Source organism: Mesoplodon mirus (assembly GCF_964341445.2).
Source record: "Mesoplodon mirus genome assembly, chromosome: X".
NCBI lineage: Eukaryota > Metazoa > Chordata > Mammalia > Artiodactyla > Ziphiidae > Mesoplodon > Mesoplodon mirus.
In genome coordinates, this window is record NC_138981.1 from 34,425,624 (window position 1) to 34,448,661 (window position 23,038).

General features: G+C 35.8%; 1 protein-coding gene across 1 annotated transcript in view; it reads left to right on the top strand.

Moving 5' to 3' along the window:
- The window catches only part of CFAP47 (cilia and flagella associated protein 47), a gene marked incomplete at both ends in the record, with an annotated part of 304,526 nt that overhangs the window by 263,396 nt on the left and 18,092 nt on the right, over window positions 1-23,038 (top strand). Inside the window, 2 exon segments of the mRNA XM_082609208.1 lie at window positions 11,289-11,404; window positions 11,616-11,671. Coding sequence (XP_082465334.1) covers window positions 11,289-11,404; window positions 11,616-11,671 — 172 coding nt within the window.

A 23,038-nucleotide genomic window follows, 5' to 3' on the forward strand; every position in this document is an offset into this window, starting at 1 on the left:
CACGTACCCCTATCCCTCTCCTACTATCAGACTGGTATCCCCACTCTGTAGGATAGAGTTCCAGTCAGTTTCTGGTCAACATCTCAAATCGCCTACTGAGATGAGGATCCAGGTTTAACTGGCTGGCTCTGCACAGCCGCTGTTGCCGTGAACCGAGTACCACCCTCCATTCTCCAGTTCTCTCTCTATCTGATATAAAGTATTGTCTGTCTCTGTCTGTGCCTTCTACCATACTCCAAACCCAGATTAGAACCTTTCTGATATCCATGCCAGTTTATTTATTAAGCACTTAGTCTTCCAAGAACAGTGCTAAGTGTTTTATGTTTTGTATTTATTATATTATTATAGGACTTATCATCAAAGAAACCCTATGAAGCACATAGTATCCCTGTATTTTTATTTTACAAGTGAGGAAATCTAAGTAAAAGAAGTTTAGTGACTTGTCCAGGGTCCTACAATGCAGCAGTGGAAGGGATAATGCATGAATCCAGGCCTGACTATTTTTTAGAACCGTTTCAAAAAATACTTTAGATTTAAAACCTAAAGATGAAATAGTAGGTTCTGAGCTGTTCATATTGGCATCAGGCCTAACCTAATTGCTTTTTCTTTTAAAGCTCTGTAGAAATCAAAAACTTTTACAAGGGAAAAGCTTTCTGAGAGGTTCCCTAGCATAAGGTATAATGCCTGGTACAAAGTGGCCAATCAATAAACAAAGAGTTGTTTCAGCTTTCCCTTTATTATCACACTCTCTTCTATTTTACTTCGTACCCTGTTTTATCCTGTTGCTCTTTTTTTCAGTAATAGTGTTTATACATTGCTTGCTGAATAAAAAATGACTTTGCAACATATAAAAGTACCAATACCCATCAATTTTTCACCTATAAAAATATCTATTCCATATGAAATTATATTTGATCACTTTTACCTACTAAAATGTTGTTGATGTGATTCAATTTATAGAAAATAATCCTGAATTACATTCACCATTTGTTCCCTACTGTCATTCCAGCCTGTTTATCTTTATTTGCTGAAGCTGTAATATGTAGAGCTAGGGAATATTTATTTCTCTGCTTTTCTATGCAGGCCTGCTTTCTCCTCTCTTTGCAGGTCTCCTTTCTCTGCCTGCTCATCGACTTATACACATGGCTCCATCACGCTTAATCAACACTTCCCATTTGCTTCATGAAACCCTTGGTGTCTTCTAAAAAAGATTATTCAAACTGGGGTTCTATTATTTGCAAATAAACATTCTGAGAGTAAATGTAGAAGAAGATCTAGAAATAATAAATATTTCTTAAATGAATTACAAAAATGTCAGAATAATCTCCCCTACACACTTTCACTATAAAATTTGCAAGGCAATATTTGAAAAGCTGGAGGTGGAATTATGAAATGAGTATCTATGTTATATGTATCCAATGTATTTCAAAAGATCTTTGGAATTCCAAAAATATTAGTTCACCCTAACTGTGTTCTTTTTATTTACTGGCTAGTTATTGATAGTATGAAGTATGTGAGAGTTGGAGATAGTAATGCAGTTACTAGGTTGCACAATGAGATACTTAATTCTTAATTATATTAACTTATTACTTATTTTTTCCCTTTGGTTGAATTTTAGTTTTGTCACTGCAAAATACCAGTGTAATCATGAACTGCTTAAATTTATAAAAAGTGAAATAAATTTATATGAGGAGAGGGAAATTTTCCATTTCAATGCCTGTTCAGTTACTCTCTATTTCAAAGAACTGTCCATTAATAATGGAATCAGACTGATCCAAAGCATTTCCATTTACCTCAAAAAAGTTATTATAAATTGGATATAGATTTTGCCTTAGTGAATCATGTAGTGACATTAGACAAATGTAGGAAATGTAATCTTTAAGTAAATGAAATTCTGTTGGGTTTCTTTTCTTCAACCGATAGCCAATACTCAAAGAAAATTCTGATTGTTTATATCAGGGATAAGAATATTAGTGTAGATTAACCTCAGAATTCAGATGTGTAATACAACTTCCAATTTCCAGTGATAAATAAATGTAAGTACTTTCTTATTAAAATAGAAAATAATTTTAATAAGCAGCCAACCTATAATAATTATACCCCAGTGAATGTCCAGTTTCTTTCTGAAGTGAAACCATTGTTTTGTGTGTCATCCTGCTATGCTTCAGTGAATTTTTTTAAGGGGGGGTTCTTTATTCTTTTTTAAAATAAATGTATTTATGGCTGCGTTGGGTCTTTGTTGCTGTACGTGGGCTTTCTCTAGTTGTGGCGAGCAGGGTCAACTCTTTGTTGTGGTGCACAGGCTTCTCACTGCGGTGGCTTCTCTTGTTGCAGAGCATGAGCTCTAGGTGCGTGGGCTTCAGTAGTTGTGGCTCACGGGCTCTAGAGCGCAGGCTCAGTAGTTGGGGCGCACAGGCTTAGGTGTTCTGTGGCATGTGGGATCTGCCCGGACCAGGACTCGAACCCTTGTCTCCTGCATTGGCAGGTGGATTCTTAACCACTGCACTACCAGGGAAGTCTGCTTCAGTGAATTTTAATAGTTTAGTGTTCAAGCCTTGATTTTTATTTGAAATCTATCCTGTTGAAGGCAAAATGTTGATGCTTCTATGACATGAAGTGGAAAGGAAGGTAAAGAAATGCTTGTATCCAGGACTCATCTTACTATGTTCTTGCTACTTTAAATTGCTTAAATTGTACTCTTGTCAGGTTGCAAGCTAAAGAAATTATAATTCTGATAATAGAAATTGATTAAATCTTATTACCTGAAAAAAATCCACTTCCTCCTAGATAAGCAAGGTCTATAAGGAAGCTGCCAACATCATTTTGAGAGGTTTGAAAGGCATGTTAGGAAAACAGTCTCTCTCAAATAGCTCTTGAAAATATACCTTTTGATATGGTTCATATTTTACTGCTTCATTACTTTTCATGATGAAAAATAATGCTTACTATTGAAAATAACTATTTGGAAGGCTTGCAGGCTTATCTCTTCCCATCATTCTCTCTAAAATAGCTTTTTCTCTGCTCAGTACCACCAAACGCAAGAAGCTATCTATTTTTTGGCAAAAGACATTTTAATTTGTGAACGTTTATTTCTGTTCTGAAGCATGTCTTGCTATACAGATGTACATTTGTTCAGTCCCATCTCAACTTTAATGTTTTTCTCTTAGTGTCTTTTCTCTGAATATTTAATAAATCAGTTGACCTCTCTCTTTTCTGAGTTTCTTACAAGCATCTGGTAATAACTGGATTCCTTTACTGCTGTTATTCCAAAGATGTAACCAACTTACATGCACTCTCTGTAATTCTCCCTGCTCGCCCTTTCCTTCTCACCTATTTCTTTATGGAGGGACGAGTCTGGTCACAAGTCTGAATACTATTTTAGACTTTATGCAAAGGCAAACCAGCTACTTTCACCTATGTGTGTCATTTAATTATAGTTTACTCAACACATTAAATAGAACTCAAAAGAATTATGTTGTTTAAGCCATTTTGTACTTCCTATAGTCTCTTAAATCCCTTATGGTGGAAATTAGAGCACTTCACTCTGTGGCTTGAACTTTGATGGGGCTTTTTTAGGTGTGATCATTAATTACACCCTGTATTCCCTCATCCGAATTTATAAGCATCTGAGAAATAGATGTAGAAATAAAGCAGATAGAGATCAAAAGTTACCTTTATATAAAGGTGAACTGGAAAATGACCTTGGATTCGTTTGGGCTTATTAATAAGCCAAGGTTGAATATTCTATCAACCTTCCACCAAAATCGAGTGCATTAACCCCAACCTAGCCAGTTGTAGACTCCCTACAGGAATAAACAACCAACACATGAAGAAGGAAGAGAAAGTGTACATCCTGGATTCAGGACATCGGGAAAGAAAAAAAAGGGTCTGCTCATCTGCTCATGCTTCATTTCTTCACCCAAATTCACTGATCAGATATGTTGCTTTCCCTCGGATGGCAAATCATGATGGAGGAGGCAGATTGATGCTGAGATTTTTTTTTCCTCCTGTACCTTTCCCTTCTAGTGAGTGAATAAGCCTCACTATGTAAACATGATCAGTAGGAAATAAGGATCCCCACCACTGCCTTCCCATTATTTCCCTTTATCTTCATCATCTTCTTTCCCTGAGAGTCCAATAAAACTATCAAACCTCATTAAATGAAAATACCAGGACCTCTCTGTTCTCTTTCCACCCTGACTCCTCACACACACCATTGAGTTAATGAAGATTGATCACTTTCATATCTTTTTTATTCAACAACAATCTAGGGAGCATCTTTGCTGCCAGGTATTATGCTGAGTCCCAGAGATGCCAAAATTAACAAGACACAAACTGTTGTCAAGGAATTCAAAAAACATCTATCCAATATGTTGGATTTATGCACCTGTACTATTTAAATCAATTGGTGTTGCCCTACTGGGATATTATAATACTTGTATTTTTAGACTGTATTATTTTGAAATGTCACTTCTATAAGACTACAAATTATATCGTGTGGGCAGAATTTCCCCTATAGTTGTGTTGATTCTTCCTAAGTAACTCCTGGTCCGTGCCTTCTTTGTGCCTCTCTGGAGATTAGTTCTGTGACTCTCTCTCTATGGGACTTTTTCTGTGAGAGTAGTTTTGCCATTTAACTGCATAACAGATTCATGCCTCTTCCTGTTATTTCCCAGTGTTCAGTAGCTTGAGGCTGTTTTTCTTTGATTAATCTATTGTCTTTTTTTGTGCCTGATTTGCTGATTTATGTGTCACACTGGTCGCATTTCACCCCCCCAGGCCAGTCATCTTGTTGCATGTTGTTTACATGTTGAGTGTAAACACCTCTGTTGGGTTTGGTCTGTGATCACAAACAGCTCCCGAGAAGCTCGTCATTGGTACTCCCATGACCCCACACTGGCCTCTAGACTTGATCCTTTCCTCTGCTTCTCTTCATTTTGCTTTCTCTACTCAACTCACTCCATTAAGCCTTCTGTCCTAACTACTCTAATGAGAGTACCCCTGACAAGATTGTCAACCTTATCCAGTATGCCGAATCCAGTGGTCACATTTGTGTTCTGAGCTTACTCATCGGCAGCATTTACCAGTTGACCCAGTTAAAGAACTTTCTGCTCTTGGCTTTCATGACTAGCTTTATTTATCTCTCCCTTCTCCATCTCTGTTGTTGGCTCCTCTTCCTCTGATCAGGATCTAAATGTTTGAGTGACCCAGGCCTCTGCCCTGAGGGCCATCACACCCCCTTGCGCAGGTATGGCCTGCACATTTCCAGATGCAGCTGCTGATGGCATCTTCTCAGCAGTTGTGCCACTTGACAGGCCTGGTATCCTAGGTTGTGACATCTGAACACAGACAGCTTGGGTTCTTCCATTTAGTCTCTGTAGGGCCTTGACAAAATTACTTTAGTTCTCTATAAACTTTGTTTCTTCAATTGTAGTATGGAGATAGTAATGGTATCTGTTTCATAGGATATTTTTTTAAGATTAAGTGCAAATGCATAGAATCCTTAAAAGTGCCTGATTCTCAGTAAGTGTCTCAGAAGTGTAAGATATTACCATTATTATCATTTAAAAGCTCTGGTTGGGCATTCTCTGACAGTGATGTAACTAGAGGGCCCGTCTTCAGTCACTGACAAATAACATGTTGAGATGGAAACATGATTCTTTCAATGTCATTCAGTGGGTTTTTTCATTAATACACAAAAGAATATTCTATCAAAAAAGAAAGTACAAAAATATGGTACCTAAATCTTAGAGTCTGCAATTGGGTGCTAATTGCTAAAAGCTTAGATAAAATACTTATGTTACAAGAAGTTCCTTTATCTTTTATTTCTGGTTTCTTGTTTAAAATGAAACATATAAGAAGAGCATCAGCTATGTGGCCACTTTCTTCCTTTAATTTTCATTTTGTAGTTTACTGTACTTGCATTTGTATTAAAGGAACATGCAGTTATTTTAAGTTAATCAAAATGTTTGGTCTATTAAATGACCTTATGAAAGTGAAGTAAAGCATGTAAATGAAATACCCCTTCAAAAAGGTACACAATTTTGTAAAAAAAAATAATAAGAATGTGCAGATGGCACATTCTTCATTATCTGTTCAAAGAAAATAGCTTTAGGTAGTTTATCCAGTATCCTCTCTTTTCTTTGAATACCTTGTTGTCGTTATCCTATTTCAGATTTGTCTTCAGTACTCCATTCATTCCTTGTATGATTACTGTGTTCTTTCAAACAAATGTAGATGCCTGTTATTAATGAAGAGACAACTATAGAAATTTAGGGAAAGAACATGAATAATATTGTTCTTTATGCTTTGATATTCATTTCTCTATAATTGAGACATTTTGGTTCGGTTTGCTATGAAACGTATTTCTTACTGATTAAAATATATATGGTAAAAAATACATAATTTCAAAGTACATTTTGTAAATAAATTGGTTAAAATTCAGTACTTTTTGATTATTTATCATATTTAATCAAGGGTTCTCTTTTTAAAAATTACTAATATTCTTCCACATTGAATAAAATGCAGTCATTGCCCTGAGAAAATTCACCCAAGTAATAGGCACCGTTGGCCAACATAGTGCCCATTGCATGATTTATGGGCATGATGATACAAACATTAGGTTGAATGATAATTATGCAGACATAATATCTGGATGGAGACATACCCCTCTTATTCAATATAATGACCTTGCTGTCATACCCAAATGATTATTACTATCATTATTTTATGAGACAGTAGATGATCAATAGATAGATAGATAGATAGATATAGATATAGATATCTCATACTCTACAAGTCTCTGAAACCTGTTTGATTAAATATTTTGTATGTATCAATGTGTTAAGGCTATGAATACAATACTGAAGTGATAAGCTCATGATTCTAGTTACCAGTCAGGACTGCTCGTGTAGCTGCCACTTCACACATCACAGGGCATTGCTTGAGCTTAATCTACATCTTCCTCTCACCCTTGTGAAAGTCACCACATGGCCTGAACTACTGCAGAAATTTCATTACCTTCTCTCCTAATCCCCTCTTGCTCAATTTACCATTCAACGATCACATCACTTCCATACTTAAAACATTCAGTAGGCTCTTGTTATTCTTAGAAGTCCCAAATTGTCACTGTACCCTGCATGGTCTTGCCTATTTTGCCCAATTCATCTCTTGACAAGTTCTTCCCATTCACTTTTGCTCCACCTGCTTAAGTTCTTTCTCAAATGGGCCGAGGTGGTTTCCACCATGGAAAAATTCCCCATGCTGCTCTGATGCCTAGGAGGCATTTACTTTCTCTCTACATCCAGGAAACCCTTACTGCCTTTCAACTTTGGTGTACTGGTCACCTCCTCAGGACCTTAGAAGTCAAGTTCCCAGGACCTTTGCTGTCATAGCCTCTTCTGCTTCTCCATAGTAGCCACTATCACAGTAGTCATTTAAAAACTAGTGATATAATTGGTAGTTTATTGGCAGTTTTTCCCTCCCAATCATAAAGCTCCATGAGGACAAGAACCTTATTTGTCATTTCAAGGAAAGCTTTCAAATATTATTCATTGAATGAATAAAGAAATGAAAATATAAATGATAAGAAAAACATTTTAAAAGTCTGTTTAGATGTTGGCTGTGGAAACAAAATTATCTGCCTCATATTCATGAATTTATCCATAGCTAGGAAGTTTTACTGGGGCAAATTCTACAGGTCTTAGTGAGCAGTTTATGAAAATCTTCAGAGAATGGGAGACCATTGAAAATGGGAAGTACTTTTAGACAAGCCGGTGATAACCATTATATATTGTAAAATACAAAAAAAAAAGAGGTTAGTAAATATTTCAGTACCTGTTAAAACACAATTGAAATTAAATATATATTTATCCTATTAATTTCATGAGTTCAAGTCTTTTTTTTTTTTTAACATCTTTACTGGAGTATAATTGCTTTACAAGGGTGTGTTAGTTTCTGCTTTATAACAAAGTGAATCAGTTATACATATACATATGTTCCCATATCTCTTCCGTCTTGCGTCTCCCTCCCTCTCCACCCTCCCTATCCCACCGCTCTAGGTGGTCACAAAGCACCAAGCTGATCTCCCTGTGCTATGCAGCTGCTTCCCACTAGCTATCTATTTTACATTTGGTATTGTGTATATGTCCATGCCACTCTCTCACTTTGTCACTGCTTACCCTTCCCCCTCCCCGTATCCTCAAGTCCATTCTCTAGTAGGTCTCTGTCTTTATTCCCGTCTTACCCCTAGGTTCTTCATGACATTTTTTTTTCTTAGATTCCATATATATGTGTTAGACGGTATTTGTCTTTCTCTTTCTGACTTACTTCACTCTATATGACAGACTCTAGGTCCATCTACCTCACCACAAACAACTCAATTTCGTTTCTTTTTATGGCTGAGTAATATTCCATTATATATATGTGCCACATCTTCTTTATCCATTCATCCGATGATGGGCACTTAGGTTGCTTCCATCTCCTGGCTATTGTAAATAGAGCTGCAATGAACCTTTTGGTACATGACTCTTTTTGAATTATGGTTTTCTCAGGGTATATGCCCAGTAGTGGGATTGCTGGGTCATATGGTAGTTCTATTTGTAGTTTTTTCAGGAACCTCCATACTGTTCTCCATAGTGGCTGTACCAATTCACATTCCCACCAGCAGTGCAAGAGTGTTCCCTTTTCTCCACACCCTCTCCAGCATTTATTGTTTCTAGATTTTTTGACAGCAAGATCCTTTTTGACCCACCTCCTAGAGAAATGGAAATAAAAAGAAAAATAAACAAATGGGACCTAATGAAACCTCAAAGCTTTTGTACAGCAAAGGAAACCATAAACAAGACCAAAAGACAACCCTCAGAATGGGAGAAAACATTTGCAAATGAAGCAACTGACAAAGGATTAATCTCCAAAATTTACAAGCAGCTCATGCAGCTCAATAACAAAAAAACAAACCCAATCCAAAAATGGGCAGAAGACCTAAATAGACATTTCTCCAAAGAAGATATACAGATTGCCAACAAACACATGAAAGGATGCTCAGCATCATTAATCATTAGAGAAATGTAAATCAAAACTACAATGAGGTATCACCTCATACCGGTCAGAATGGCCATCATCATGTGTCTTTTTAAGGGACTGCTAAAACAAGGACAGAATTTTCCTCCTGTATTTGTTACAGGAGTCCCAAGAACTGTTGACCTGTAACTTTGAAATTACAAACTGTATTAAGAGCAACTATATTTATTTAGATATTTTTTTAGAAATGTGCAATTACTCTCTTAAAGTTATGAGCTATGTTTGTCATGAGTGATTAATTTTATACAACAATCAGGTGATAATTAATTTACACTGGCCTCACTGATTTACCTCTTATCAACCATGTCCACATAAAAGTACTATACAGATTCTCTTCCACTTAGCAAAAGGCATATTTTAACTTGATAATATGACTTTTCAAGTAAAATGCAGAGACTCTAATATGATAGCTTTAAGACACGATACAGAATGTCAGTTTATGATTTTGTACAACCCAATTCTGTCCCTCTCCCTTAGGTGCTAGTATCAACGTATTTGAGTTACAGGTAAGGGGGATATGTGTAGTTTGAAAAAATACTAATGTGGTTCCTAGTTGCCTCACCCACTGTCCCTTGCAGATAATCATCTCTGTGTTTTGTACCAGTGGGTTTTCTTATGATTGGCATTACGACATCCATAGAGACGGTTCCCCACAAAGGGTTCACTGCTTCTGAAACTAAATTTAGCTTCTCATTTCCTATCTTCATTCTAACACAGCCGTTCCCATAAAGGCTTCAATAATTAAGCAGAAACAGATGCAAATCTCAACTACATACAGTATTTACTTTGAAGAATATGTCATTTGAATGCAGTGGAAATTTCATCTCCCACTAAACACTCTAAAATTCTTAAATACTGCTTCTCTGTATGGAATGCTGCTTCTTATACATTTCCATATCCTGTCCCCAAAACAAATAGACACATTAAAGTAGACATGTGGATTTTGCTACAACAAAGAATGGTTATTGATAGGAACAGCAATTGCCGATTTTGTCAACAGGATAAGAACTAGCAATTCAGGAGGTCAGTGATTTATTTTTACACATGGGGAAAAAAAAAAAGATCTTGTAAGGGTGTGGGTCAGTCAGTTATTTTACATTAATAAGGTTTGCTGAGTAATCATTAAATGTGACTCAGGCTTGTTACAGCCAAGCTATTTTTCAGAGTTCTGTGGCAGAAATTACAATCAGCTACTTCTGAAAGGTGGTCTGGTTTCTGTTAGGATTACTTAGAGGTGGCCGTCAGTTCTGTGAATCCAAGAATCATTTACCATTTACCTTTACACACTAGAGACAGACTTTAGAAATTAGCTCAGCTGTGGACCAGGTCAAGTCATGGTTCTCTGGAGCTGTCTTCCATGATCTATATGCAACAAACTTCTTGATTTGCAAGTTGGGTTCCTTACATGGGCATGGAGCATAAATATAATAAATGATTGTGCTTCTCTTCTACATGCCAGTCTTGAATTTAAGATATTTTTCACATGTACCTAACAAAACCCTGCTATAATTAACTTTCCTCTGGTAAACTACTGCTTAAGAAAATACAGTTAACCATATTGTCTATAATAACCCAAGACTAATGAAGAACTCTCTCTTGTATTAAACTTTACCAGGGAATTCCCTGGTGGTCCAGTAGTTAGGACTCTGCATTTTCACTGCTGAGGGCACAGGTTCAATCCCTGGTCTGGGAATTAAGATCCCGCAAGCCGTGCAATGCAGCCAAAAAATAAAAAATAAAATATACCAGTGTTTGAAAATCCTGCCCTAATAGACTGGGATGCAGTTTTAATATTGTTTGAACTTAATTCAAATTGTTCTTTATAAATTACAAGTCTATAGGCTTTTAATATATTTTTTATAGAGAGCACATCATTATTTTTATTTTATAGTAAATATTGATTTTTAGTTTCTACTTGGCCATTTCTTGTTTTATAAGTCTGAATTTTAAGGATTTAAGATGGTGGTATTTAAGGATGATGGGTGCATGTATTTTTTATGTTCATTCATTTATTTACCTTTTAACAAAAGCATACTGAGTACTATTATATATCTGGTAATGCACTAGGTATTATGAACACAAAGCTAAATAACATATACCATCTTCTTCCCTCTAAATACTTGTGCATGATTAATGCTGACATAATTGATTTTCAACCTATACATATTTAATCGAATTAAAATGCATTTTAATTTTAATTTTCCTAGATATACTTGTAAAACGTGAATTTGAATACGAAATTCAATTTGAATCTGAAGTTGCAAAGGCTAATTTGGAATCCTGCATGGCTTTATGTTACATTAAAAAATCTTATAGGGCTTCCCTGGTGGCGCAGTGGTTGAGAGTCCGCCTGCCGATGCAGGGGACACGGGTTCGTGCCCCTATCCCGGAAGATCCCACATGCCGCGCAGCGGCTGGGCCCGCGAGCCATGGCCGCGGAGCCTGTGTGTCCGGAGCCTGTGCTCCGCAACGGGAGAGGCCCGCGTACAGCAAAAAAAAAAAAAAAAAAAAAAAAAAAATCTTATAATATCAAGGCTGAAAGGGTAGCATTGGTCTTCAGTCAGATATTTGCACCAAAGAAACCATTGAGGTAAACCTGCTTTTACCCCTATTTTCTTTAAACAATATTATTACTGTTTTAAAATAAATAATGTGATATTTTCTTTACATATTTCTGTATTTCAGTTGCATTACTTCTTTGATGCTGTTGAGGTGAATAGATTATTTCTTTTTTTTTTAACATCTTTATTGGGGTATAATTGCTTTAGAGCAGTGTGTTAGTTTCTGCTTCATAACAAAGTGAATCAGCTATAAATATACATATATCTCCATATCTCCTCCCTCTTGTGTCTCCCTCCCACCCTCCCTATCCCAACCTTCTAGGTGGTCACAAAGCACCGAGCTGATCTCCCTGTGCTATGTGGCTGCTTCCCACTAGCTATCTATTTTATATTTGATAGTGTATATATGTCCATGCCACTCTCTCACTTTGTCCCAGCTTCCCCTTCCCCCTCCCCGTGTCCTCAAGTCCATTTGTACATCTGCGTCTTTATTCCTGTCCTGCCCCTAGGTTCTTCAGAAACTTTTTTTTTTTTTTTAGATGCCATATATATGTGTTAGCACACAGTATTTGTTTTTCTCCTTCTGACTTACTTCACTCTATAGGACAGACTCTGGCTCCATCCACCTCATTACAAATAACTCCATTTCATTTCTTTTTATGGCTGAGTAATATTCCATTGTATATACGTGCCACATCTTTATCCACTCATCTGGCGATGGACACTTAGGTTGCTTCCATGTCCTGGCTATTGTAAATACAGCTGCAAGGAACATTGTGGTACATGACTCTTTTTGAATTATACTTTTCTCAGGGTATATGCCCAGTAGTGGGATTGCTGGGTCGTATGGTAATTCTATTTTTAGTTTTCTAAGGAGGCTCCATACTGTTCTCCATAGCGGCTGTATCAGTTTACATTCCCATCAACAGTGAAAGAGGCTTCCCTTTTCTCCACACCCTCTTCAGCATTTATTGTTTGTAGATTTTTTGATGATGGCCATTCTGACCGGTGTGAGATGATATCTCATTGTAGTTTTGATTTGCATTTCTCTAATGATTAATGATGTTGAGCATTCTTTCATGTGTTTGCTGGCAATCTGTATATCTTCCTTGGGGAAATGTCTATTGACGTCTTCTGCCCATTTTTGGATTGGGTTGTTTTTTTGTTATTGAGCTGCATGAGCTGCTTGTAAATTTTGGAGATTAATCCTTTGTCAGTTGCTTCGTTTGCAAATATTTTCTCCCATTCTGAGGGTTGTCTTTTGGTCTTGTTTATGGTTTCCTTTGCTGTGCAAAAGCTTTTAAGTTTCATTAGGTCCCATTTGTTTATTTTTGTTTTTATTTCCATTTCTCTAGGAGGTGGGTCAAAAAGGATCTTGCTGTGATTTATGTCATTGAGTGTTCTGCCTATGTTTTCCTCTAAGAGTTTGATAGTGTCTGGCCTTACATTTAGATCTTCAATCCATTTTGAGTTTATTTTTGTGTATGGTGTTAGGGAGTGTTCTAATTTCATCCTTTTACATGTAGCTGTCCAGCTTTTCCTAGGACCACTTATCAAAGAGGCTGTCTTTTCTCCATTGTATATTCTTGCCTCCTTTATCAAAAATAAGGTGGCCAGGGCCTCCCTGGTGGCGCAGTGGTTGAGAGTCCGCCTGCCGATGCAGGGGATACGGGTTCGTGCCCCGGTCTGGGAGGATCCCATATGCCGCGGAGCGGCTGGGCCCGTGAGCCATGGCCGCTGAGCCTGTGCGTCCGGAGCCTGTACTCCGCAACGGGAGAGGCCACAGCAGTGAGAGGCCCGCGTACAGCAAAAAAAAAAAAAAAAAAAAAAAAAAATAAGGTGGCCATATGTGCGTGAGTTTATCTCTGGGCTTTCTATCCTGTTCCATTGATCTATATTTCTGGTTTGGTGCCACTACAATATTGTCTTGATTACTGTAGCTTTGTAGTATAGTCTGAAGTCAGGGAGACTGATTCCTCCCGCTCCATTTTTCTTTCTCAAGATTTCTTTGGTCTTCGGGGTCTTTTGTGTTTCCATACAAATTGTGAAATTTTTTGTTCTAGTTCTGTGAAAAATTCCATTGGTAGTTTGATAGGGATTGCATTGAATCTGTAGTATAGTCATTTCCACAGTGTTGATTCTTCCAATCCAAGAACATGGTATATCTCTCCATCTGTTTGTACCATCTTTAATTTCTTTCATCAGTGTCTTATAGTTTTCTGCATACAGGTCTTTTGTCTCCTTAGGTAAGTTTGTTCCTTGGTATTTCATTCTTTCTGCTGCAGTGGTAAATGGGAGTACTTCCTTAATTTCTCTTTCAGATTGTTCATCATTAGTGTATAGGAATGCAAGAGATTTCTTTATTTTTTTTTTAAGTTTTTGTTTTGTTTATTCTCATTTCTTAAACTGATAATACATGGTACAAAGTTAAAAATATATAAAAGAGTATTTGATAAAGTGTCTTCCCTCTCTCGTTCCCCAGGCACCCATCTTTCCTTTCCAGAGCTACTCAATGTTACTTGTTCTTGCATATCTTTACAGAGATTTTTAAAACACTTTATCGAAGTATAATTTACATACCATAAAATACATCCATTTTAAGTATACAATTCAATAATTTTTAGTAAATTTACAGAGCTGTCCAATCTTCACCACAATCCAGTTTTAGAACACTTCTGTTACCCAGAAAATCCCTTATACCTGTTTGCAATCAATCCACATTCCCAGCCCCAGACAACCTCCAATCTGCCTTTTTCCTTTTCTGCACATTTCATATAAATAGAATTACATAATATCTAGTCTTTTGCATCTAGCTTCTTAGCATGATGTTTTCAAGATTCATCCTTGGTATAGTATGTATCACTACTCTTTTTATTGCTGGTTAGTATTCCATTGTATGGCTCTACCACATTTTGTTTATCCAGTTGCCAGTTGTTGAACATTTGGATTGTTTGATTTTTTTTTTTTTTGGATAATGTGAATCATGCTGCTATGAACATTTTTGTAAAAGTTTTTGTGTGGACATGTGTTTTCATATCTCTCTTTTTTTTTAACATCTTTGCTGGAGTATAATTGCTTTACAATGGTGTGTTAGTTTCTGCTTTATAACAAAGTGAATCAGTTATACATATACATATGTTCCCATATCTCTTCCCTCTTGTATCTCCCTCCCTCCCACCCTCCCTATCCCACCCCTCTAGGTGGTCACAAACCACCTAGCTGATCTCCCTGTGCTATGCAGCTGCTTCCCACTAGCTATCTATTTTACGTTTGGTAGTGTATATATGTCCATGCCACTCTCTCACTTTGTCACAGCTTACCCTTCCCCCTCATCATATCCTCAAGTCCATTCTCTAGTAGGTCTGTGTCTTTATTCCCTTCTTATCCCTAGGTTCTTCATGACATTTTTTTTCTTAGATTCCATATATATGTGTTAGCATATGGTATTTGTCTTTCTCTTTCTGACTTACTTCACTCTGTTGACAGACTCTAGGTCCATCCACCTCACTACAAATAACTCAATTTTGTTTCTTTTTATGGCTGAGTACTATTCCATTATATATATGTGCCACATCTTCTTTATCCATTCATCAGAGGATGGACACTTACATTGCTTCCATGTCCTGGCTATTGTAAATACAGCTGCGATGAACATTTTAGTACATGACTCTTTTTGAATTATGGTTTTCTCAGGGTATATGCCCAATAGTGGGATTGCTGGGTCATATGGTAGTGTTCTATTTGTAGTTTTTTCAGGACCCTCCATACTGTTCTCCATAGTGGCTGTACCAATTCACATTCCCACCAGCAGTGCAAGAGGGTTCCCTTTTCTCCACACCCTCTCCAGCATTTATTGTTTCTAGATTTTTTGATGATGGCCATTCTGACTGGTATGAGATGATATCTCATTGTAGTTTTGATTTGCATTTCTCTAGTGATTAATGATGTTGAGCATTCTTTCCTGTGCTTGTTGGCAGTCTGTATATCTTCTTTGGAGAAATGTCTATTTAGGTCTTCTGCCCATTTTTGGATTGGGTTGTTTGTGTTTTTGATATTGAGCTGCATGAGCTGCTTGTAAATTTTGGAGATTAATCCTTTGTCAGTTGCTTCATTTGCAAATATTTTCTCCCATTCTGAGGGTTGTCTTTTGGTCTTGTTTATGGTTTCCTTTGCTGTGCAAAAGCATTGAAGTTTCATTAGGTCCCATTTGTTTATTTTTGTTTTTATTTCCATTTCTCTAGGAGGTGGGTCAAAAAGGATCTTGCTGTGGTTTATGTCATAGAGTGTTCTGCCTATGTTTTCCTCTAAGACTTTGATAGTTTCTGGCCTTACATTTAGGTCTTTAATCCATTTTGAGTTTATTTTTGTATATGGTGTTAGGGAGTGTTCTAATCTCATACTTCTACATGTAGCTGTCCAGTTTTCCCAGCACCACTTATTGAAGAGGCTGTCCTTTCTCCACTGTACATTCCTGCCTCCTTTATCAAAGATATGGTGACCATATGTGCGTGGGTTTATCTCTGGGCTTTCTATCTCGTTCCATTGATCTATATTTCTGTTTTTGTGCCAGTACCATCCTGTCTTGATTACTGTAGCTTTGTAGTATAGTCTAGAGTCAGGGAGCCTGATTCCTCCAGCTCCATTTTTTGTTGTCCAGATTGCTTTGGATATTGGGGGTCTTTTGTGTTTCCATACAAATTGTGAAATTTTTTGTTCTAGTTCTGTGAAAAATGCCAGTGGTAGTTTGATAGGGATTGCATTGAATCTGTAGATTGCTTTGGGTAGTAGAGTCATTTTCACAATGTTGATTCTTCCAATCCAAGAACATGGTATATCTCTCCATCTATTTGTATCATCTTTAATTTCTTTCATCAGTGTCTTATAATTTTCTGCATACAGGGGTTTTGTCTCCTTAGGTAGGTTTATTCCTAGATATTTTATTCTTTTTGTTTCAGTGGTAACTGGGTGTGTTTTCTTGATTTCACTTTCAGATTTTTCATCATTAGTGTATAGGAATGCCAGAGATTTCTGTGCATTAATTTTGTATCCTGCTACTTTACCAAATTCATTGATTAGCTCTAGTAGTTTTCTGGTAGCATCTTTAGGATTCTCTCTGTATAGTATCATGTCATCTGCAAACAGTGACAGCTTTACTTCTTCTTTTGCGATTTGGATTCCTTTTATTTCCTTTTCTACTCTGATTGCTGTGGCTAAAACTTCCAAAACCATGTTGAATAAGAGTGGTGAGAGTGGGCAACCTTGTCTTGTTCCTGATCTTAGTGGAAATGGTTTCAGTTTTTCACCACAGGACGATGTTGGCTGTGGGTTTGTCATATATGGCCTTTATTATGTTGAGGAAAGTTCCCTCTATGCCTATTTTCTGCAGGGTTTTTATCATAAATGGGTGTTGAATTTTGTCGAAAGCTTTCTCTGCATCTATTGAGATGATCCTATGGTTTTTCTCTTTCAATTTGTTAATATGGTGTGTCACGTTGATTGATGTGCGTATATTGAAGAATCCTTGCATTCCTGGAATAAACCCCTCTTGATCATGGTGTATGATCCTTTTAATGTGCTGTTGGATTCTGTTTGCTAGTATTTTGTTGAGGATTTTTGCATCTATGTTCATCAGTGATATTGGTCTGTAGTTTTCTTTCTTTGTGACATCTTTGTCTGGTTTTGGTATCAGGGTGATGGTGGCCTCGTAGAATGCATTTGGGAGTATTCCTCCCTCTGCTATATTTTGGAAGAGTTTGAGAAGGATAGGTGTTAGCTCTTCTCTAAATGTTTGATAGAATTTGCCTGTGAAGCCATCTGGTCCTGGGCTTTTGTTTGTTGGAAGATTTTTAATCCCACTTTCAATTTCAGTGCTTGTGATTGGTCTGTTCATATTTTCTATTTCTTCCTGATTCAGTCTTGGCAGGTTGTGCATTTCTATAATTTGTCCATTTCTTCCAGGTTGTCCATTTTATTGGCATAGAGTTGCTTGTAGTAATCTCTCATGATCTTTTGTATTTCTGCAGTGTCAGTTGTTACTTCTCCTTTTTCATTTCTAATTCTATTGATTTGAGTCTTCTCCCTTTTTTTCTTGATGAGTCTGGCTAATGGTTTATCCATTTTTTTATCTTTTCAACGAAGCAGCTTTTAGTTTTATTGATCTTTGCTATCCTTTTCTTCATTTCTTTTTCATTTATTTCTGATCTGACCTTTATGATTCCTTTCCTTCTGCTAACTTTGGGGTTTTTTTGTTCTTCTTTCTCTAATTGCTTTAGGTGCAAGGTTAGGTTGTTTATTCGAGATGTTTCCTGTTTCTTAAGGTAGGATTGTTTTGCTGTAAACTTGCCTCTTAGAACTGCTTTTGCTGAATCCCATAGGTTTTGGGTCATCGTGTCTCCGTTGTCATTTGTTTCTAGGTATTTTTTGATTTCCTCAGTGATCACTTCGTTATTAAGTAGTGTATTGTTTAGCCTCCATGTGTTTGTATTTTTTACAGATCTTTCCCTGTAACTGAAATCTAATCTCATAGCGTTGTGGTCAGAAAAGATACTTGATACAATTTCAATTTTCTTAAATTTACCAAGGCTTGATTTGTGACCCAAGATATGATCTGTCTTGGAGAGTGTTCCATGAGTACTTGAGAAAAATGTGTATTCTGTTGTTTTTGGACGGAATATTCTGTAAATATCAATTAATGTCCCAAGACTTCCTTCTTTTTTATGGCTAAATAATATTCCATTCTCTGTATATACCAGATTTTTCTTTATCCATTCAACTGTAGACAGTCACTTAGATTATTTCCATATCTTGGCTTTTGTGACTAATGCTACAATAACATGGGAATGCAGATATATCTTTGAGATACTGATTTCATTTCCTTTAGATATACAATCCAGAAGTAGGATTGTTGGATCATATGGTAATTCAATTTTAGCTTTTTGAGGAAGCTTCATACAGTTTTCCACAATGGCTGTACCAATTTTAAATCCTGCCAACAGTGTTCAGTAGTTTTCTTTTTTTCCACATTCATGCCAGCACTTATTTTTTGACTTTTTGAATAGGTGTGAGGTGATGTCCCACTGTGGTTTCAATTTGCATTTCCCTGATGATCAGTGATGTTGAGCACCTTTTCATATACTTTTTGGCCATTTGTCTGTCTTCTTTAGAAAAATATCTATTGAGGTCCTGTGCCCATTTTTTAATAGGGTTATTTGTGGGTTTTCTTGCTATTGAGTTATATGAGTTCCTTATGTATTTTAGATATTACCCTCCTATCAGATACATGGTATGCAAATATTTTCTCCCAGTCCAGAGGTTGCCTTTTCATTGGGTGATTTTTTTTTCCTTTGCTGTGCAGAAAAATTTTAGTGTGATATAGTCCTACTTGTTTATTTTTGCTTTTGTTGCCAGTGCTTTTGATGTTATATCCAAAAAGTCATTTCTAAGACTAAGGTGAAGTATCTTTTCCCTTGTTTTCTTCTGAAATTTTTACTTTTGATTTATACAGGGTTTAGGTCTTATGTTTATATCTTTAATCCATTTTGAGTTGATTTTTGTTAGTGGTATAAGATAGGGGTCCAATTTTACTTTTTTGTGTATGGTTATTCCACTTTCCTAGCACCATTTATTAAAGAGACTATCCTTTCCCCATTGTGTATTTTCAGCAACTTTGTCGAAGATTAGTTGACTCTGTATGTGTGCATTTATCCCCAGGCTCTCTATTCTGTTCCATTGGACTGTATGTCTGTCTTTATTCCTGTATCATTTCATATTGATTACTGCAGATTTGTAATAAATTTTGAAGTTACTAAGTATGAGGCCTCTAGCTTTGTTTTTATTTCTCAAGATTGTTGTGGCCATTCAGAATCCTTTAAGATTGCATATGCATTTTACAATTTTTAAAATTATTTCTTCAAAAAATGCCATTGAGGTTTTGGTGGGGATTGCATTGAATCTGTAGATTGCTTTGGATAGTATGGATGTTTTAACAATATTGATTATTCCTGTCCATAAATATGGAGATATCTTTCCATTTATTTGTGTCTTCTCTAATTTCTTTCATCATTGTCTGTTAGTTTTCAATGTACAGATCTTAACATTCTTGGTTAAATCGATGTCTAAGTACAGTTGACCCTTGAACAATATGGGAGTTAGGGGTGCTGACCTTCTAGCAGTCAACAGTCAGGCTTCCCTATATGTGACTCCACACCGACAGATTGAACCAATCACAGATCATGTAGTACTATAGTATATGTATTTTTAAAAATCCATGTATAAGTGGACCTATGCAGTTCAAACTTGTGTTGTTCAAGGGTCAACTGTATTCTTTTTCATGCTATTTTGAATAGGGATTTTTTTTCATTTCTTTTTTCAAATAGTTCATTGTTAGTATATAGTAATGCAACTGATTTTTGTATGTTGATTTTGTATCCTGCAACTTTACTGAATTCATTTATTAGTTATAACAGTTTTTCCTGGAATCATTCTACAAATAAAATCATGTCATCTGCTAACAGAGATAATGATCTCAGAGGAAAAGCTTTTGGTTTTTCAACATTGAGGATGATATTAGCTGTGGACTTTGCATATGTGGCCTCTATTATGTTGAACTAATTTTCTTCTATTCCTAGATTGTTGAGGGTTTTTTTTTAATCATAAAAGGGTGTTGAATTTTGTCAAATTTTTTTCTGCATGTCTTGAGATGATCATGTGTTTTTTATCCTTCATTCTGTTAAAGTGGTTTATCATATTAATTGATTTTCTTATGTGGAACCTTCCTTGCATTCTATGGTTAAATTCTTTTTGGACATGGTGTATGTTCCTATTAATGTGCCATTGAATTCAATTTGATAGCATTTGTTGAGGATTTTTTGCATCTATATTCATCAAGGATATTGGCTGTAGTTTTCTTTTTTTGTAGTGTCTTTTTCTGGCTTTGGCATCAGGATAAATTATACTTGGAAGTATTTGGAAGTATTCCCTCCTTTTCAATATTTTGGAAGAGTTTAAGATGGATTAATGTTAATTCTTCTTTAAATATTTGGTAGAATTCACCATCTGTTCCTGGGCTTTTCTTTGTTGGGAGGATTTTGATTACTGATTCAATGTGCTTAGTATTTATAGATCTGTTCAGATTTTCTGTGTATTCATGATTCTGTCTTGGTAGATTACATTTTGGGGGGAATTTATTCATTTCTTCTAGGTTATACAATTTTTTGATATATAATTGTTCACAGCAGTCTCTTATGATCATTTTTATTTCTGGGGCATCAATTGTAATGTGTCCTTTTTCATTTATGATTTTATATATTTGTCTTCTCTTTTTTTCTTAATTAGTCTACGTAATTTTGTTAATTTTGTTCTTTTCAAAAAACAAACTCTTAGTTTCACTCTTAGTTGATTTTTTTCTAGTGTCTCTTTGATTTATTTCTGCTCTACTCTTTATTATTTCCTTCTTTCTGCTAACTTTGGGTTGAGTTTTTCTTCTTTATCTAGTTTCTTGAGGTATAGAGTTTGGTTGTTTATTTGAGTTCTTTCTTCTTCTTCTTTTTTTTTTTAAATGTAGGCATTTATCACTATAAACTTCCCTCTTAGTACTACTTTTGCTGCATTCCACAAGCAATGTTGTGTTTTTATTTTCATTTGTCTCAAGATATTTTCTAACATCTTTTTGACTTCTTCTTTGGTTCATTGGTAGTTCAAGATTTCATTGTTTTTTTTTAAATTAAAATTTGATTTTTTAATTTCCACGTATTTGTGTATTTCCAATTTTCCTTCTGCTATTGATATCTAGTTTCATTCCACTGTGGTGGGAGAAGACAACTGGTAGGATTTCAGTCTTCTCAAATTTGTTTAGACTTGATTTGTGACCTGACATGCAGTCTGTCCTTGCGAATGTTCCATGTGCCCCTGAGAGGAATGTAAATGCTGTTGCTGTTGAGTGGAATGCTCTGCGTATATTTGTTAGAACCATTTGTCTATAGTGTTTTTCCTGTCTTCCTTTTTCTTATTGATATTCTTTCTTGGTTTTCTATTCATTATTGGAAATGGGATTTTGAAATCTCCTATTATTATTCTATTGCTTTCTATTTCTCCTTTCATTTCTGTTAATCTTTGGTACATATATTTAGATACTCTGTTGTTGGGCATATGTATAGCTATAATATGTATAATTGTTATATCATTCTGGCAAGTTGATCTGATATAAGGTCAGTTTTTTATTAAGTCTACTTTGCCTAATATAAGTAAGGCCATCCATGCTCTTTTGTTTACCATTTGCCGTCTTTCTTCCCTTTAAAACTTTCAGCTTATGTGTATTTTTAAACCCAAAGTTAGTCTCTTATAGACAGCATATACTTGGATCTTGTTTTTTATCCTATCAGCTACTGTCTCTTTTGAGTGGGGAGTTTGATTTACACTTAAAGTAATTATTGATAGGGAAGGACTTAGTATTGTCATTTTGTTGTTTTCTGTATGTCTTATGGCTCTTTTGTCCATCTTTTCTTGCTGTCTTCCTTTATGTTGTATTGATTTTTTTTTCTAGTAACATGCTTTGATTCCTTTCTCATTTTCTTTTGGGTATCTTCTATAGGTGTTTTCTTTGTGGTTACCATAGGGCTTACATAAAACATCTCATAAGTTTAACAATCCATTTTAAGCTGATAACTTGACTTCAGTTGCATACAAAATCTGTACACTTTGTTAGTGATGTACAAATTACATATTTTATATTGTGTATCCATTAATATATTTTATAATTATAGTATTTTTATACTTTTGTTTTTTAACTTTTATGCCACAATTAAAAGTGATTTATGTACCAATGTTACACTATTGAGTTTTGTGTATTTTTCTGTATATTTACCTTTACCAGTGAGCTTTATACTTTCGAATGCTTTTGTGTGGCTGTTTGGCATCTTTTCATTTCAACTTGAAGGACTCCCTTTAGAATGCCTTGTAAGGCAGTTCTAATGGTGATTAGCTCCCTCAGCTTTTCTTTGTCAGGGAAAGTATCCACTTCATTTTTGAAGGATGGTTTTGCTGGTTATAGTATTTTTGTTTAGCAGTTTGTTTTTTATCACTTTAAATATATCATCCCTCTCATTTCAGGCTTACAAGGTTTCTGCTGAGAAATCTGCTGAGAGTCTTACAAGGACTCCCTTGTATGTGATAAGTTATTTTTCTCTTGCTATTTCCAAATTCTCTTTCTGGCTTCGTTGACATTTTGATTATGTGTCTCATTGTAGAGTTATTTGCTTTCATCCTATTTAGAGCCTTTTGGACTTGATGAATCTGATGTCCATTTCCTTCCTCAGATTTGGGAAGTTTTTGGCCATTATTTCTTTAAATAAGCTTTCTGCCTCTATTTTTCTCTTTTCCTTCTGAGACTCATAATGTGT